The sequence below is a fragment of the Sceloporus undulatus genome, chromosome 3, assembly GCF_019175285.1.
Source record: "Sceloporus undulatus isolate JIND9_A2432 ecotype Alabama chromosome 3, SceUnd_v1.1, whole genome shotgun sequence".
Classification (NCBI taxonomy): Eukaryota; Metazoa; Chordata; class Lepidosauria; order Squamata; family Phrynosomatidae; genus Sceloporus; species Sceloporus undulatus.
In genome coordinates, this window is record NC_056524.1 from 18,229,072 (window position 1) to 18,247,951 (window position 18,880).

General features: G+C 40.4%; 1 protein-coding gene across 1 annotated transcript in view; it reads left to right on the forward strand.

Moving 5' to 3' along the window:
* The window catches only part of AMOTL1 (angiomotin like 1), a 98,079-nt gene extending 79,728 nt beyond the window's left edge, over nucleotides 1-18,351 (forward strand). Inside the window, exons 10-14 of the mRNA XM_042458663.1 lie at nucleotides 5,756-5,946; nucleotides 8,952-9,077; nucleotides 12,861-13,090; nucleotides 14,859-15,131; nucleotides 16,838-18,351. Coding sequence (XP_042314597.1) covers nucleotides 5,756-5,946; nucleotides 8,952-9,077; nucleotides 12,861-13,090; nucleotides 14,859-15,131; nucleotides 16,838-16,944 — 927 coding nt within the window. The 3' untranslated portion in view covers nucleotides 16,945-18,351. The remainder of the gene's footprint in view (nucleotides 1-5,755; nucleotides 5,947-8,951; nucleotides 9,078-12,860; nucleotides 13,091-14,858; nucleotides 15,132-16,837) is intronic.
* Nucleotides 18,352-18,880: the final 529 nt, after the last annotated feature.

Sequence of the window (18,880 nt, forward strand, 5' to 3'; positions counted from 1 at the left end):
CCTGCAAGCACTCTCGGCCCTTCTCTCTTGATAAGAAGGCACTTGCAGGCACGCCTCATCTCCCGAGTCACCACTAGGCTTTGGCACCATAGAAGGCCTTTCCTCAGCACTAGGACCTGGTTGGACCTCCTGCTCTGGGGCTGGGGAAGCACAGCTGGGACCTGGCAGAGCAGAACTAACACCTGGCGTAGCCTCAATCAGCCCTTGCTCTGGAGGAGGCTCATCCTCCTCCTCATCCTCCGAGAGCTCATCTTGGCTGGCCATGACAGATGGTGAACCAAAAACATGACAAAAATGTCCACCACATGTCCTAGAGTGTTTTTTGGGGGCAAAACAATTTTTTGGGGGGGGAAATTATCCCTGGAGTCCACAGAAATGGGTCTGGGTGCCATATGCAGCCCGAAGACCACACTTTACCCACCTCAGGCTACATGAAACTACAGAGAGAGTTTGGCCAGAATTGCAGTTTGGTGCCACCAGTGTGCTGATAGCACTCAACTCAATTTCCTCTTTCCACCAAACTCCAGGGAAGCTGTTTCTTTTCTAAGACAGTGTCTGTCATCAATAATGGATTGGATGAGAGAGAGCAAATTGAAGTTTAATCCAGATGGTAGTGCTTCTGGTCGATTGAAAGGTAGATCAAGTAACAGAAATGTGCTAGATGGGGGTCACACAGAAGACATAGGTTCACAATTTGAGTGTACTCCAGGGCTCAGTATTGAACCTCGCAGACAGGTCTCTGCAATGGCCAGAAATGCATATGCACAGTTAATGCTTTTATGGCAATATGCTGTACCTGGAGACACCTGATCTGGTCATGGTGATGCATGCCTTAGTTTCATCCCACTTGGATTACTGTAATATACTCTTGGGGCTGCTTTTGAAGAATGTTTGGAAATGTGCTGTACTGTTTTTAATTTGCTTCAGACCGTTTGAATTGTATGTTTTAAATAGCTTTTAGTGTTGTTAATAGTTTAATCCCATTTTAATATTGCTCTCTAAAAAATTTTTGATTGTGTTACTTATTTTAATTTGCAAGGTGCATTGAATCCTAGTTTGGATCAAAGGCATAGTATAAATAAAGGTGATAATAACAACTACCACCATCAAAAACTCCTTGTGAGATTACAGTGGGTGGGTGTAGTGGTAGTGGTGGAGGAAAAAATATAAGATAAACATGCAATAATATATACTAATTTCTTATTTCAGTGACAAGCTTTGTCCACTGTCTGTCAGTGAAAGAAAGTAGTCAGTACTGCTTTATGATCCGCTTTCACATCCTCAGCTGGGACTGCCTATGTCCACTTTTGAAGAATTAAAAAAAAAACGTTTGCAAGTACTTTTATTCAGCATGCGTGTGTTACATGTTTACACAAATCAAAACAATCAGTGTACAATCCTCCCTCTGAATTTGCAAGGGATCCATTCCAGACCCTCCCTGTGCAAATGTGGAAATCCGCAGATATTCAAGCCCCATAGGCTTGAATGGCCACACCTCTGGCATGCGTACCATTAACTTTAACAGAGGTTGCCACTCTGCAAATAATCAAAACTGCAGGTCTGTGAAAACGGAGGGGCGACTGTGGTTGCATTTAACTGTTGGCCCAGAAAGCACAGAGAATGCCTCAAACATCAAACTTGCATAATAGTTTGCAAGAGAAAACCCACTGTGATCCCAGGATATTTTCTAGCACAGACATCTTGAAAACCTGCTTGACTTTCTAGTGTACTAGGAATTTTTTTTTAAAAACCACCTTGGCTTACTCTTAGGCACTGTGTATGTCTTTAGAAACTTAGAAATTAATGTGTATTTACTGATTTGTGTAAAATACCACATCATAGTCTTTTCATGGAGCAAAAAAATGTGATATTTTTTTAAAAAAATCTAAATTCTGTATTAGAAGTATTCAGGGTTAATAACCCAAACTGGAAAACTTTTTCTAGAGACAAGAGCCTACCTGTGTTCATTTAATTATTGGCTTACACTAATCCATATGCCTCAAGACAGACTTCTGAAGCCAAGTTTTTCTGAGCAAATTCTACCAATTCAATTACTTGGCTTGAGAAAAAGGGTCCTTTGATTCAATTAAGGGGCTTTTCTAGGAATGACTTTATAGGAATCTCATTGTCAGCTGCCAAGCTGGAATTTAAGAGATGCCTTAGGGATGTTTTTATGCAAAGGGATCTGTGCTGTTGAGGACAGTTTATTAGAAAGCCCTTGGGAGTTACAGATAACTAATAATAAATTCCCTTTTCCAAGAACAACAGTATAAATGCATTATACTATAACTGTCATCCTTTTTTTGTTGTAATTGTAACTGCTGTCATACTTTCATAGTTATGAGGGAATGGCTCTACCAAATGACAAAGGTGTAATATTTCACAGTTCAGGTGTTAGATTCTTTGGCACTTGCTGCTGCTGAGGAAAAAAAATAACCAAGGCATAAAACATTTAGATAGTTTTGAAAAATAGGAAAATAAAATGTTACTTTGTAAAAATTGCAACAATAATAGTCCATAAAATCTGTTTCACACTACATAATTATAGTACTTTGATGCTACTTTAACTGCCATGGCTACATGCTTTAGAAACATGTAGATGTGTAGTACTATGAGGTATTTAGAATAGTCTGTCAGAGAGCTCTAAGGCCTCTTTTAATCTACAAATCTAAGGATCCTGTTGAACAGCCACAGCACTTAATGTAGTATCAAAGTGCTATAACTGTGCATGAGAGCCAGCATGGTGTAGTGGTTTGTTGTAGTAGAACTCCAAGAGACTAGACTCTAAATATCCACTAGGCTGTGGAAACCCAATGGATGACCTTAAACAAATCACACATACTTGGCCTTAGAGGAAGGCCATGGCAAACCTCTTCTTGCAAAGAAAACCCTAGGAAAGAATCACCGTAAGTTTGAATCCTTAAAGATGCATAGCAACATAATACTGCAGTGTGAAAGAGAACGACCATATATATTCAAATAAGTTGGCCTCATGTATAAGTTGAGGACAGGTTTTGGTGCCAAAATTACAGATTTTGATACGGATAAGTTGAGGGTAAAATTTAAGGGCATGAAACAAAGGATCCAAAAGATGAAGCAAAGGAAACCAGTGTTAAAGAACTTACAAAATTCCAACAAGCATAACGATTTGTGCTCATACTAAATGGATGGATGAGACAGTAGACCAGGTCAGTGCTTCCAGGACCGATTACACTCTTGTCTTTCACCAGTGGTTGGTTTCTTTTTTTATATAGGAGTTAAAGTACAGTACTTACATTGACCCATGGATAAGTCGACTTCGGGTTTTTGACTCAATTTTTGGCTACAATTTCTATAGACTTATACATAACTATAGATAGTAACTGCTTTTAAACTTGGAAGTTTAACATAATTAATAACTTTAAAAAGTAATTTTCTAAGCTTTTGCAGTGATATTGTGTAGGAAATGGACACTGACATATTCTGATTAATTTCTTTGCATCTATGTAAACATATGTGTTAGATCTGTTCTAAGTTTGTCCTAAGGAAAATTTCAGTTTCACTGAGATTTTACCCCTTTCAGCAAATATCTTCTGCTATTCTGAAGTGGCATGATTAGGAGATACATTAAAGATTACATATATGAGGTTTGGGCCTAGAAGTTACCTGAGGACATTTATGCTTTAAGTGATTTCAGTCATATTGTCTTGGGGAGTCAGTGTGACATAGTGGTTTCAGTGTCGTACTATGTCTCTGGAGATCAGGGTTCAAATCCCAGCTTGGCCATGAAACCCTGTGGGTGACCTTGGGCATGTCACATGCTCTCAGCCTCAGGGGAAGGCAATGGCAAATTTCCTCTGAACAAATATTTCCATGAAAACCCCCATTATATGTTTGCTTTAGGGTTGCCATAAGTCAGAAATGACTTGAAGGCAAACAACAACAACAGCAAGAACAACAACATATTGGGTATAGAGAATGAAAGCAGGAGTTTGCATTCAGTTACTAATGCTAACCAGAGTAGATCCATTGATTCAGTGAGAGTATACAAGGGCTGATGATATCATTCAGCAGTTAATTCATTAGGTCTATTCTAGCTGGGACTAACTTTTGGATTTAGGTCGCTGATGTGATTTATGTAAATCTTTAGATGTTGGATTGTAGCTTCTAATATTCCTCACCATTGACTACCATTGGCTTCTGGGAGTGGCAGGCCATCAGTATATGGAGATCTACATGCGCCCTATACCTGATTTAGGCCAAAATTGTTGAAAGATAAGAGGTCTATGCACCAAATAGCACAGGGCCCCTAAACCAGCATATTGGCCTAAAGTGTGGTGGATGACATTTTCCTCTCATGAATATTGAAGTAAGATTCAGTTTCCAGTCCAGTCAGTTTCTACACATGGGAATAGAGAGGAGGTGTCATCTTTATCTCCAGCAACAAAATGTCATGGGCCCTGCAATTCAGTAAGCACATATAAACAGAGTGCCATAACATACAAAGAGACAGGATTCCAGACATTCATGTAAAATGGATCCTTAAAAAGACAACCCTTTTTGAGGAGGCTTTAACACACATCTGGCAAACATGGATCTCTTTTGTTGCTAATGTGTTGCTTGATTTCTTCAGCTAGTTACACAAGGAAGAGAAAGTCTGGTTACATACTGCCTAAAAGGCAAGGGAAAACAGCACACAAGAAAGTATTTTTGGCTTACTGAGTGGGGCCTGCTGAGGACCTGGCAGCACATAAATAGAAGAGCATTTAAATAGCTGTTTCAGAATTTGTCTCCCTTGAGGATATGCATATCCATAATCACAAGTTCAGATGCAGGCATTTTTCCAGTACTCAGCATATTACAGGTCAAGTATCCCTTATCTGAAATTCCTAAGTCTGAAATACTCCAGAATCCCAAATTGACCACATGGGTGGCTGAGATCGTGACACTTTTGCTTTCTGTGTACATAAACTTAGTTTCATGCACAAAAATATTTAAAATGTTATGTATAAAATTAACTTCAGGCTATGTTTAGGGCAGTAGAAAGAGGAAGACCACAATGCCAGATAGTTAAGATGCAATCAGGGAGTGCCAGAGGCCTGAGCCTGCAGAGTCTGAGCAGAGCAGTTGAGGACAGGGAATCTTGGAGATGTCTCATCCATGGGGTTGCCATGAGTTGAGGGTGACTCAAGGGCAATTAAAGACAACAACAATAGCAAATGTTTATAAGGTGTATATGAAACATAGATGATTTTTTTTAGACTTGGGTCCCATCTTCAAGACATCTCATTATATGAGATATCATGTCTATATCTATCTATCTATCTATCTATCTATCTATCTATCTATCTATCTATCTATGATATAACCCACCTCTGCTAACAAGCCATGGATTCTGAATAAGCTACAAATCATACTCTGAACCTATGGTTTCTTGTTAACGTATAAACTATGACTTGTTTAAACTGTAGCCTGTTGTGATACCTAAACCTGCAATGATAGCTTGTCCATAGCTTCCTACCCCAACTGCCCACTCTGGAAACAGAGCTGACTAAAGGGGTCAGAGAAAAACAACATAGAAATGGGAATGCAAGCTATGGTTTGTTTGCTCATCTCTGGAATTTGTAGCTTTAAAACAAAACCCAGTTAATATAAATCAGTTTCCAGGAAGTTACATGCTGCTGTAGATGAATCTCATATCTGGTCCAGCAGATAGCTTCTTGTGTTATGTTTAGAATAAATATTTTAAACTGGATTTTCAACTGTTTCACTCTAGAGGCAAGGAAACTACCAGGCTGCCACCTTACCAGAGTACAATGTGCCTGCATTAATGGAGTTAGTAAGGGAGAAGGAGGAGAGGATTTTGGCTCTGGAAGCTGACATGACCAAATGGGAGCAAAAATACCTAGAGGAGAGTGCAATCCGGCACTTCGCCATGAATGCTGCAGCCGCTAGTACAACAGAAAAGTAAGACATGGCTAAACAAGGCTACTGTTTTTATGCTTTCTGTTTGTCCATGGGAAAAAAGGAGGTTAGACAGAAAATCCAAAATGATGTATATACTTTCACAAAATATGGACAAGTTGTTGTATTCATGTAGTGTTGTGATTTAATAAACTGCAATATGATTGAGTTTTTTTTGCCCCAGGCACACAAACCCTATGTTGCAATTATTAAACCAGGCAGTCTCTGAGCATAATTTCCCTTCTTTTATCTAAAATGGAAAATGATAGTTTCCCATTTTTGCTAAACTGTACAGTGATGGTTAGCTGCATCACCTCAAGCTAGGATCTTAAACTAAGATATAACTCAGTTTAAAAGGTTTAGGCTTCTGGTTATTTCTGAAGCTGATAACTGTGGTTTCCTAGTTTGCATGAAATGGAAAACTGGTTCACTAGGGACTTCCTGATTTGATTGCTCATGCTGTGGAGAAAAGGTAGGAACTGTCTGCATTGTTAAAAGAATTGTTTGTACCATAGCTTATTAAAATGAAATATGATAATTCAAATCAGGTCTTATTGTTCCACAGAATTCTTCTCCAGGGAGGAATGAGGTGAGTCATCTTCTGCATGAAAGCAGCAAATAAAGACTCTCATTTGGGAGACATGGAAATCCAACATCACTTGTTTTCTTTATATATCGTAAACTTGTAGAACATCAGAGCTAGACAGTACATTGAAGGGAATTTAGTCCAACTCCTTGCTCGGAACAGGAATTTTGCAACTACAGCATTGTGATGTTCATCCTTAAATACTGTACGTCCAGTAAAAGAGAGACCACTAGCTCTAGAGACAGTCTGTTCCACTTTTAAACAGTTCTTGACAATCAGAAATTTCTTGTAACATTTAGCAGGAATCAATTCCCTTGCCATTTCTGTCCTTTAGTTGCAGTCCAGCAGTCCAGCCCTCTGAAGAAAGAGAGAACAGTCTTCTCTGTTTTCTTCGTATAACTGTTTAGTATATAGTCGCTTACCACAATATGCTTTTTGTAAAAATTGATGTGAGAGCCAGTTTGGTGTAGTGCTTTGTCTTTTGGACTAGGACTCTGAAAACCAGGGTTCAAATCTCCATTTGGCCATGGAAACCCACTGGGTAACCATGGGCAAACCCCCTTCTCAACAAATCATGCCAAGAAAACCCCATAAGTCAGAAATGACTTAAAAGCACACAACAATAACAACCAGTGATGTAGGTTCATGCCTAGTGACTAGTAGTGAGAGTTTTACTTTTGCTGTTACTTGTTTGGTGTTTAAAAACATCCTGTGTCACAAGACCGTGTGTGTGTGTGTGTGTGTGTGTGTGTCAAAGTGCAGTCCTGGGCCTTTCAGTAATTTTTTTAGACTCAATAATCCCTCCATGCTATCTGATATGTGTATTCTAGTTGTTTTTGACTAGTAGAATACTATTTGTCTGGTAATCCTACAGTAATAGGGTTTGGTCGGCAAATTTCATTCAGAAGTGTTTTACCATTGCCGTACTCTGAGACCGAGAGAATATGACTCGCCCAAGGTCAACCAGGAGGGATTTGAATCCTGGTCTGTCGGATTCCTAGTCCAGCTCTGAACCCATTAAGCCACTTTGGCGTTCTCATGCTCTCTAGATGCATTATTGTTTCTGATAAAGAAGGGATAGATTGCCTCTTCTCAAACATGTCAGGAAGTTACAAATCCCTTTGCACTTTTCATAGAATCATAGTTGGAAGAGACCACAAGGGCCATCCCTTTGCACTGTCCAACATCTATACATTTTCTAGAACCAGAAGTGGACTTCCAGCGTCCTTTAGTTTTATTGTTTGCATTTTTGGCATTCCTATGGTGCCTTGAAAGGTCTCAGGGCAGAAAACTGGGACAAGAACGCACTGCAGTTGCTTATATCTGATGTTCAAGATTAGCTTCCCACCAGTCAGTGCATCACTTCCTCTTGCCATTTTGAGAGGGACTTGGAGAAAACTGAGGTATTTGGCCTTGCTGTGTGTGGCCACGTAGGATCTGGGTGGAGACTGGCCCCTGACCATCATCCAGTTGCTCACCCCTGCTATACCAAGTGATTACATTTGCACTGTTAGGGAAGAACCATAGAACCCATGCTTTGCAAACACAAAGTCCAAGATATAGTCTCCTCTTATTTCCAGTAGACAGTAATGGGCAAGATGAACAATCAGTCTGTCCATAAGGCAGTTTCTTATATTTGCATCTTTGATCAATGCAAAGGAGAGGATGTGGATGGCCAAATATATGTGTGTGATAGAGAGAGATTTGTCTTCTGTTGCTAGGGATACCCCAGCCACTAATAACTCATGGAAAGCAGCTATGGATGTTATAATGGGCCCTTGGTAGCTGCTGTGGTTTGGATCCTGGTTCCCCCATGCATACCAAAATCAATGCATACTCAAGTCCCATTGAATACAGTAGTGTAGTAAAGTGATGTCTCTTGTGTAAAATGGCAAAATCAGGGCTTGCTTTTTAGAATCTATTACCATGCAAGAAGTGGACAGTGAGGAAAGCAGCTAGGAGGGAAATCAATTCATTTGAGATGTAGTGCTGGAGAAGAGTGCTGAGGGCAGCCAAAAGACAAACAAATGGGTCTTTGACCAGATCAAGCTTGAAATCTCCCTGGAAGCCAAGATGATAAAGTTGAGGTTGTCCTACTTTGGTAATGTCATGAAAAGGAATGACTCACTGGAAAAAACAATAATGCTAGGAAAGGTAGAGGGGAGTAGAAAGAGAGGACAACTGCATGCTAGATGGATAGACTCTGTTAAGGAGCTCACAGGCATGAATTTACAGGACCTAAGCAGAGCAATGAAAGATAGGAAGTCTTGGAGGTGTCTCATCTCGAGTCAAGATTGACTTGAGGGCAGTTAACAATAACAATAAAACACATATTTTTAATACATTTTATCAAAGCAAAGGGGAGGATGTGGATGGGCAAACATATTTATGTGATTGAGAGAGATTTGTCTTCTGTTGCCAGGGAAACCTCAGCCACTAATCATTCACGGAATGGCAGCTATAGTGAGAGTTCTCTGGAGGTCCGTATGTGGCAAGAAGAAGAAGAGATTATGCAAGCCAACCGGAGGTGTCAAGACATGGAGTACACGTAAGAAACTACTTGTAAAAGGCCTGCTGTGGAATTTATTATTTATATATTATTACACACACACACACACATTGTATTTGTTACATGCCTTCAAATTGATTCTGAAGTATGATGACTCAAAGGGTAGTCTTTGTAAGATTCATTCATAGGAGGTTTGCCATTGCCTTTTTCTAATTCTGAGGGTGTGGTTTGCTCACAGGAAGTTTCCATGGCTGAGCAGGGCCTTGTATCTTGGTCTCCAACATTCAAGACCTCTCCACCAGGGTGGGCAACTGTAGAAGGTTAGGAGGCTGTATTAGCCTCCCAGGAAACCTTGTAGGGCTTGTAATCCCATAGCACACACTTCATCATCATCATCATCATCATCATCATCATCATCATCATCATAATAATAGAAAAAGAAATTTTGTTTTCACCTCCAGCGTCCCCAAACATGGTGGCTATTTTTCCCATGTTTTGAGACCTTTCTCGACCATTTTAGGGTGGAGAAAGGCTCCTTTTTAAACAATAGGAAATGAGCAGAATTGACTTTTTCTTCAAAAGAGCCTGTTAAAAAAGCCTCTCTTTAGTCTAAACTGGCTGAGGGGGGGGGGGGGGCTAAAATGTAGTAGAAAAGCCCCACACACTCCTTTGAGGGCATTTAGGGGCAAAAGCTTTCTTTTTAAAACTACTCTTCTTTTTTTTTCTCCTTCTGGAGGATCCAGGGGGGCTCTGAACATGGTAGAAATTCCCTCCACATCACCTAGCAGTACTTTGGGGGTATTATGAGGCAAACATTAATTTTTTTTTACTCCTAGAGGCCCAGAGGTCCACAGAAACGGCAGTGAAGGCTACATGCAGCCCATGAGCCACATTTTCACTATCTCTGCACTATACCATAGTGGCTCAAAATATTTATATTTTGCCCTCTATCACAAAATTGCCGGGTGGAGTGGAAGAAAAATCAACTGATGAAGCCGACTAAAACAATTTAAAACAATAAAATTAATGTAAAAAGACTTAAATGTATTAAACAATTTAACAAAAGCTAAAACAATTTAAAACCTTGTGCATAAATAGTTTTGAGTAAATCAGGCATTTTTTGCTTGGGTTTGAAATGAATTCTGCAAGGGTGTTAACTGGGCCTCTAAGGAGTAAACATTATACAGCTAGGGTGCTATACCTGAGGAGGCCCTCTGTCATGGCCTTAAAAAAGTGACATATTTCAGTGTATTTATATGAAGATACATAGTGCAGAAGCCTGGCAAGTTTCTTGAATAAATACAGCCATGCATACCGTTTCATCCAGGAGTGCACAGCCTGCAGAGCAGACCCCATGCAGCTCCCTAAAGCCTTGTGTGTCACCCCCAGGAGTGCACTGCCCTTTTCCATTGCTGAATTCACCACACACAAGACACACATGCACCACTTTTTCAGCAGTTTCATCCAGATCATCCCCCCCCTGCCTACTATTGCTATAGAGACCTCTGGTGGAGGGAAACTCCTCTTTCTCTCTTCCTAATAGCATCTACAGGTCACTTTTTTCCATTCTGGGATGTGGATATTAGATGGAGAGAAGACTTTCCTCTCCCTCCCAGTGAAAAAACAAGGTTGTTGGGAGGTGTGTTTGAGCACCCATGTTTGTATATGTGTGTGCAGATGGGCATATTCCCTGATCCCTAAGCAAGCATCACAAGTGGACTCTAGCAGTCTGAAGGTTGTGCACCCATTATTAACCCATTACAGAATCCTTATTCAGGCATTTATTGCCTCAGAAGATTGTGGACAGGGTGCACGTACTGACTCCACCCCATTATTGCATCCATATTGTCTTTGACTCCCTCCAACCATCCATGCATTGGGTGAAGAAAGGTATAAAAAGAAGGGCTTGCTCTTTTCTATGAGGTATAGGCTCTTCTGCAGTATAGAACCCTATTTATTCAGAAAGTTCCAACTTCCAAGTTTGGGAGTTACCTTTCTGAACTATATCTCCCAGAGTCCTCAAACTTACATGTCTACTAGATTCTGGGAGTTACAGTCCAAAAGGTAGTAAAACAGGAGATTGTCTAATGTTTAGTCATTGTTCCATCCAATCCAGCAGTTTTGTCAGCTCTCTCTGAACAGTGACACTGGGATTTCAAGCAGGAGTCTTCCCTAGCCCTACCTGGACATTGTTGGTCTTACCTGGTAGTGGATAGTATTCCATCCAAGCACTGATCAGGCCCAACCCTGTTTAACTTCCAGAATCTGGGGGGAAAAATCTCTGGATGTTTTTAGAGTGGTATTGTTAGACTAATATTTTTAGCTGTGTCTTCTTAAGTCATGAGGGTAGTCTGTGCAATATAGAACCAGCATTCCTCTTCAGATCTCCTCCTCTCCCATACATGGATGTGTGTGTTGTGTGTGTGTGTGTGGGGGGGATGCCAGGCAGACTCTGGATGCCTAGCCCTTTCCTTCCCCTCATGCAGTGTTAAGTGACATGAGAAGAAAATTGCCAAAAAATAAATGTAGTAAGTGCTTATTTAATATCCATGGAGCCAATATCTCCTTTCCGATCAATTTTGCAAGCAGGTACAATTGACAAGTGTTTGCTTGTTACATTAATAGCCCGCCTTTCCTCTAATGTGCTCAGTGGCCCAAGGTCAGCCTGTGAGCTTAATCACTTCGATCTGGGTCTCACAAATCCCATTCCAGCATTTTTAGCAGCTACTTGTCACCAGCTGTCCTAATATGCTTTTCGTGCAGCAGATGCACAGGAAATTAAACCTACAGCAAGCCTAGTAATTGACCCTCTAACTTGTGGTAGAAAGAGTTACAGAATTTTTAGAAATGGATGTTACAATAGGCCCATGGTATCTGCTGGGATTTGGTTCCAGGTTCTGCCATGAATACCAAAATCCATAGATACTCAAGTCCTATTGAATACAGTGGCATAGTAAAATGGCAAAATCAAAGTGTGCTTTTTGAAATCTATTACCATGTATGATTGCAAGAGCTGGATAGTGAGGAAAGCAGATAGAAGGAAAATCAATTTATTTGAGATGCGGTGCTGAAGAAAAGTTCTGGAGATGCCATGGACAGCCAAAAGACAAACATATGGGTCCTAGGGTTTTTGTGTGTGGGTCAGGCTATGTGGCCATGTTCTAGAAGATTTTCTTCTTTATTCCTGCCTTCCCAGTTTCACACAGTATATATATACTCAACTCCTTAGCAGGCAAGCTCTGAAGATGCCAGCCACAGATGCTGGTGAAACATCAGCAAGAAAATCTTCTAGAACATGGCCACATAGCCCGAAAAACCCACAAAAAACCATGGATGCCGGCCATGGAAGCCTTCGACTTCACAAAATGGGTCCTAGATAATAAAGTTGACTTTGTCCTACTTTGGTCATGTCATGAGAAGGAATGACTCAGTGGAAAAAACAATAATGCTAGGAAAGGTGGAGGGAATTAGAAAAAGAGGAAGACTGCATGCTAGATGGTTAGACTCTATTAAGTTGCTCATGGGCATGAATTTATAGGACCTAAGTGGAACAGTGGAAGATAGGGGGTCTTGGAGGTGTCTCATCCACAGGGTCACCATGAGTCAGGATTGACTCAAGGGCAGTTAACAACAACATACGGTACATATTTTTAATATTTTCAAGCCTTGGTTGGTTGAATCCATGGACAAAGAATCTGTGGTTACAGAGGACTGATTGCATTAATATTGCTGACAGCATTGTGGGAAAGCTTTTAAGAACCATATAATGCCTTTTCATGCTGTGTCTCACCTTTGGGACCTTTCAACCTATCTGTTTCCTAGGATAAAGAATCTGCATGCAAAAATAATTGAGAAGGATGCCATGATCAAGGTCCTCCAGCAAAGGTCCAGGAAGGATCCTGGCAAAACTGATACCGCGAGTTTGCGGCCTGCTCGATCAGTTCCATCAATTGCTGCAGCGGCAACTGGGACTCATTCCCGCCAGACTTCCCTCACCAGTAACCAAATGGCTGAGGAGAAGAAAGATGACAAGACCTGGAAAGGAAGCATAGGTAAGTTTAGCAGTGCAAACCAGGCCCTTGTAAAGAGAGGCTTCTCTCACTTTCCCTCCTCCCTCATTTTCACTGTTATCTCATGTGAAGTTTGTTGCGTGAGCATTTTAGTTCCTCACAGATTAACAGTTCTCATGCTGGCTTTGGTTTTGTTTTGGGCTTTCCCAGACTGGTCGAGTTCTTCAATTATAGCTCCTCAGGTTTTGCTGGTTGTTATCTCTTCTGTGTGTGCTTATTTCATCCTTAGAGGTTCTGTTTGTAACAGTTTCATGAATCTGCATTAGGGCACTTCCAAATATTTTTTTTAAAATTGGGTTTGTGTTTTGGTGAGGTTTGAAGGGCACATTTTCTCTCCTTCCCTCTGCCTTTGAGTTAATAGTAATATAGTGCAAAAGTGCCATCTCACTGATGCTTTGATACACCTATAATGCTTACGAAAATAATCAAAGGGGGAAAGAAAGAAGATCTATTTCTTTGTTCCAAATTTAAAAGAAACCCACCCAAAAGAGGGAATAAAATGTTGCAGCTGGTGTTAGAATTGCCACAAAATAGTCGGGAATAACAGAAATGACATTTGGATAGTTTAAACAAACCTGAAAAACTAAAACAACAACAACAAATACTACCAACTCCCAATATGTTTACTGTATCTGGAGAAGCCATTTGGTTTGATCCTTGCTGCTTTTCTGGGTAATATTGTTTGGATGACATTAGGGGTATTTTTTGCTTACAAAGTATTGTGACTGATAAGTTTCAGCATTTTGTTTTTAGAAATAATATGTTTCATTGTAATATGATCTGGGAAACTATGAGGTTGAATGGGGTAGGTAGGTGGATAAAAATTCGATTTTAAAAAATTAAAAAATTAGCTAAATAAAATTGCTTCATTATGATAATGGTATTTAGGGGTTCATGCTTTATAATGATCAGAGTTTGGAAATCTTATATCTTTGGGTGGGATCTCTCAGATTTCCTGAACTAGCACAGTCACAAAAACATAATTTTCCAAGCTCTGGTAAAATTTTGTGATTGGGTACAAAATGGGCTGACTGACAAATTGAAATGTGCGGTGTTCTCAGTCATCAGTGAGACATACAGTTTAAATTATTAATGTTCTTTATGGTAGCCATTGAGTAGAAGCCTGATGGTACATGAAAATCAGGAGATGAAATTTATCTTCCGCCTTCCATTATTTTTTGGTCCTAATGGACTACTCTCTTTAGGTTTACAGTTCCCTATTCCTTAGCTTTCAGCTCCATGCTCCTTAGCTTTCCAACTATATGGAACTTCTGAGTCTGCTCCACAAAGTTGCCAATATTCCTAGATCCTGTGTGAGTCTTTACACACCCCATCTCTCCAAGGAGTTGCACTGCAAGCAGTTAGAAATCTTTGTTATCTGAGCAGTTGGAATGTTTGTGAACATTTTGTGTCATCACACCAAGTTTGCTGGTGTACATCCAAAACTTCTTGATTCTTTCATAATCATTGCCTCTGTTTTTAGAAGGCACTATTTATATTTTTTATTTTTAATAGCGTTTGTGCTTTTAAAATGAATTGCTTGAGTGAGAAATACTTTTTTAAACAAAAACAAAACATGAGGAAAGGACAGTGTTGTGACAATCACATTTGTCTTAACTTTTTGTAAGCTACTGTATGACTAATGTAAGCCATTTGGAATTTTTGAAGGGTAGGGCAAAAATGTAGTAAATCTAGATTTAGTGAAGAGCAATCTTTCCATGTGTTTTTTTCCTCCTTCTCTTCCGTCAAGGATTGCTCTTAGGGAAGGATACCAATGACCAGTCATCCATACCTTCACTGCCTCCTCCACCTCCCACTTTGCTGTCCCCAACATCTTCATGGCCAGTGACCATCTGCCATACAAAAATGGGCAGCAAAGACAACAGCACTCAGACAGACAAGGGCTCTGACCTTTTCTGGCCAAATACAGCTTCTTTTCCAGGCCGAGGCAAATTGAGTAACACTCCAGGTGGCAGTCCAGCACTGAGGCACACTGGAACCAAAGGCACTGTAGAGAGACCTGGTAAGTCAATTCCATCTTCACTGACATGATTGGCTCTATGAAGGGAGGGAGAATGGGAGAATGGGTAGAGATTTGTGTGCAGAATCGGAAATGGAAGAAATGCTCATCAGAAAAAAATGGCAAACATTTCTCCACTGTGACATTTGCTGCCACCTAAAAGTGATGCTGTGAGCCCTTCTTGGAGCAGGTGTGTAAATCATTCACCTCCCTCTCATTCTGCCACCCCAAGGTATATGTATAATGTGATGGATTTGCCTTCAAATTGTCTGTCATGGTGACCCTGTGAATTTAATAAGGCCTTGTGAATTTCATAGGGCCCATTGTGGTGACCTTGTGAATTTCATAAGGCTTTCTTAGGGAAGATTTATTCAGAGGTGAGAGAACAAATGTGGTTCAAGTGCTGGACTAGGACACTGGGAGTCCAGGGTTAGAATTCCTGCTCATCCATGGAAATCTACTGGGTGACTTTGGACAAAGTCACACTCTCTCAGCCTCAGAGGAAGGCAAGGGCAAACTCCCTCTAAACAAATTCTGCCAAGAAAATTCATTAAGAGGTTCACCTTAGGGTCAACATAAGTCAGAAATGACGAAGGCACAAAGCAACAACAACTCAAAGGTGGTTTGCCATTGCCTTCCTTTGAAATACAGCCCAAAGCACCCATCACTGCTTAACGATCTCCTTTCCAACCATTAACCAGGTTTCCAACCTAATTGGAATCAGAAACTCTGATTCTGGAACCTGTCTGGACTCACATTCCTGCTGAGTGGGTAGGGAAACTCACATACAATGATATCATGATGCCTTGTTATCTCAGCTTTCCCTTATCTTAAGGTCTCCTATTCAAGCCCTCCTTTAGTTGACTTCTTTGTTGGAGGTATGGAATTGAACCATAGAGAAGAGTCTCTCCCACCCACCCCCTCAACTTGGAAAAATTGCAGAGGTCATTGTGGCTGGGCCATTCTGGGCATTGCAGTTCAAAAAGTTACTTTTTCTAGGCTGACAGTTACTGAGCTTTGACATGCTCTACCTTACCTAATCTTATGAAAGTCAGACTGTGAGAGAGAGCAGGAAGGGAATAGACTTTGATTCTGAGCAGGTGTGGGTATAGTGTTTTAATGGGAAGAAAAGGATATGGCATCAGATCAGTCCCTATCTTTGATTTTACCCTATGGAAATCCCTATTGCTTGTTTCCATGCCTGAGCCTGGTTTAGAGCATCAGGATGCTCTATCTATCTATCTATCTATCTATCTATCTATCTATCTATCTATCTCACCTCATCAACAAGTATTTTAAGTGACCACCAGGGGAGCTTTACTGATATGCAATTACCATGATTCTTTCTACAATTTCTTTAAAATGCAAAACAGCTGCAGAGTCAACACCATCTTTCTCCAGCCAATTATTGGTCTATCTGTTCGAAATGACCCCAGTGGCACCTTTTTTCTGACTTCTGAGTTTATGATGGAGAGACATCCATGGTTGCCATATATTTTCATTATGAGGGGGGAAATACATGGGTTTGAGCAAAGGATTGGTAGGAAAAGAGTGAAGGAGACTTTTTCTCCACACATCCCTCCTGCTGTTTGTCCTCCACATAAGCCATCCACAGGTTCTTTCTTAAACAGAAAACGGCTGAGGGAAAGAATGGTATGCAGTTCTCATATCAGTGTTCATTCTTTGCTTTCCCCCCTTTTTCTCCACAGAGAATTCTCCCAGCCATGGGAAGCTACCTGAGAACAAAGGCAGAATAAGCAGTCTGCTTCACAAGCCTGAATTCCCAGATCCAGACATGATGGAGGTCCTTATTTGAAGCAATGGCAACTTTTTTTGCTTTTTATGCAAGTGCCCACAAACCGCAAGAGGGGGGTGCTGTTGTTGGCTTCTCTTGTTTTCATGCAGAACTTAGGAATTCTGGAGAACAAAATCAAGCTGGAACAAGAAAGTTTAATCCCAGAAGGAAAGCCCAGGTGAATTTTACTTTTTGAGACAAAGCACAGAGAGGGATGTGAAATGTTGGAAATTGACGTTTGGAATGTTTGCTGCGTACAATCAAACAAGTTTTAGTCAATGAAATGTGGATTTGAAAATGCAATAGCAACAAAACATAGGAATGAAACTGCAATTTTTGTTGTGAAGAACAGAATATTTGGGGAAGGTGCAACTAGTGTGCCAAATTTTCTCCTGCAACTATCAAGACAGTAGCATCACTCATTGGTTTACTGGCACTGCTACATTCTCCATGTCAAATGTCTTGTACTGCATATATATGTGGGACGAGGGAGCAGGACTTCCAGATACAGATTTTTAGATATGATCCTACTTCCTTCTTCCTGCCTAATTTTTGGTCTCCCTTCTATCCTCTGTTGCTTCTAAGTCCTGCAGACATGTATATGTCTGCCATTGCGGGGATAGGCTGTGGGAAGTATATAACACATTCTTTCTGTAGCTTTCTGCCACTCTGCACCTATATTTAATATTTATTAAGCAAGAACTGTAAGCTTGGTGCCATTGGCAACACAGAAGCAGCAGTAGCAGAAGAGGGTTTTCAGCAGTAGTTCATTGCACTCCAGATTAACTGGACTGCAAATCTCATTATTTCCAGCCAGTGCAGCCATTGCTGTGCTGGCAGGAGGAGCATGAAAGTTGTAGTTCAACCCAACCAGACAGCAACAAGTAAGGAGAGGCTGGTTTTGAGTCAAACACCGAGATCCTTAAAATGTTATATATAATCACCTAAACATGTGATTAGAGACCCTTCCAGAAGGGTGATTGGGGACAAGAAACCAACCTACCAGTCAACCAGCTGAACAAAGCATCCTGCAGCATCTTGAAGACGAATTCATTGTGGGATGGGAATTCATAAGCTAGAGGTGATTTGGCTGGAGGCATGTTTAGGGGAAAAAAACTTCTGTAGTACCCTACCTCTTATATTCTTATTGTACCACTCTCTTCTTCTGTCATCCGTTTGCCTGCTTGGTGTCAATACTGCAGTGGCTACCTCTGTGAAGTGACCAGGGTTGTTGCATCTGTCAGTCTTTTTTTGTGCCTGACTTCACTTTTCTCTCTGAAACTCTGAATGTAAACAGATTCACAGGCTCCATTTGTCACATTACTTTGGATGCAGAAAAAGAAAAAGTGTTCATTTATTTTCTTTTTAGTGTCACTTATAAACCTGCCCTGACGTAAGCTCTTCCATTAAAGTACATTTGTTTTAGCTATATATTCTCTATAAACAGTTTTGCTTTAGGGTCCTTTTTTTTAACAGTTTGACAAAAGAACACAAAGTACAAATCGGAGCAGTACATGTATTGCAAGTATTTTAAGCACTGGCTTTCAGTATTGTGGAGATTATATTAAAATATTGGACAGCTTAATAATGCTTTTGTTATTTAAAAGAAAGCACACCTTTCAAGTTACATGTATTAATATGCCATTGATAGCCTTGTTCCTGCTAGTAAGGATATTTTCTTACGCCACCAAATTAATGGTACCTTTGTTGAAATATAAATGAAATAACCTATACATATAGTGATGTAGCTATAAGGGTTACAAGTATGTGTCTTTGACTACCCCAATATGAAGCACAATGACACAACCAATCTGGGTTCCATCCATTCATCTGGATCATATGCTTTGCTTGACACCTAGGGGATTAGATCCATTGGCATTTAGCACCCAAATGAAATGAGTGGAACTTAACTGAAGCCTTATGATAAGGGGTTAAAATATATAAGGAGAAGAACTAG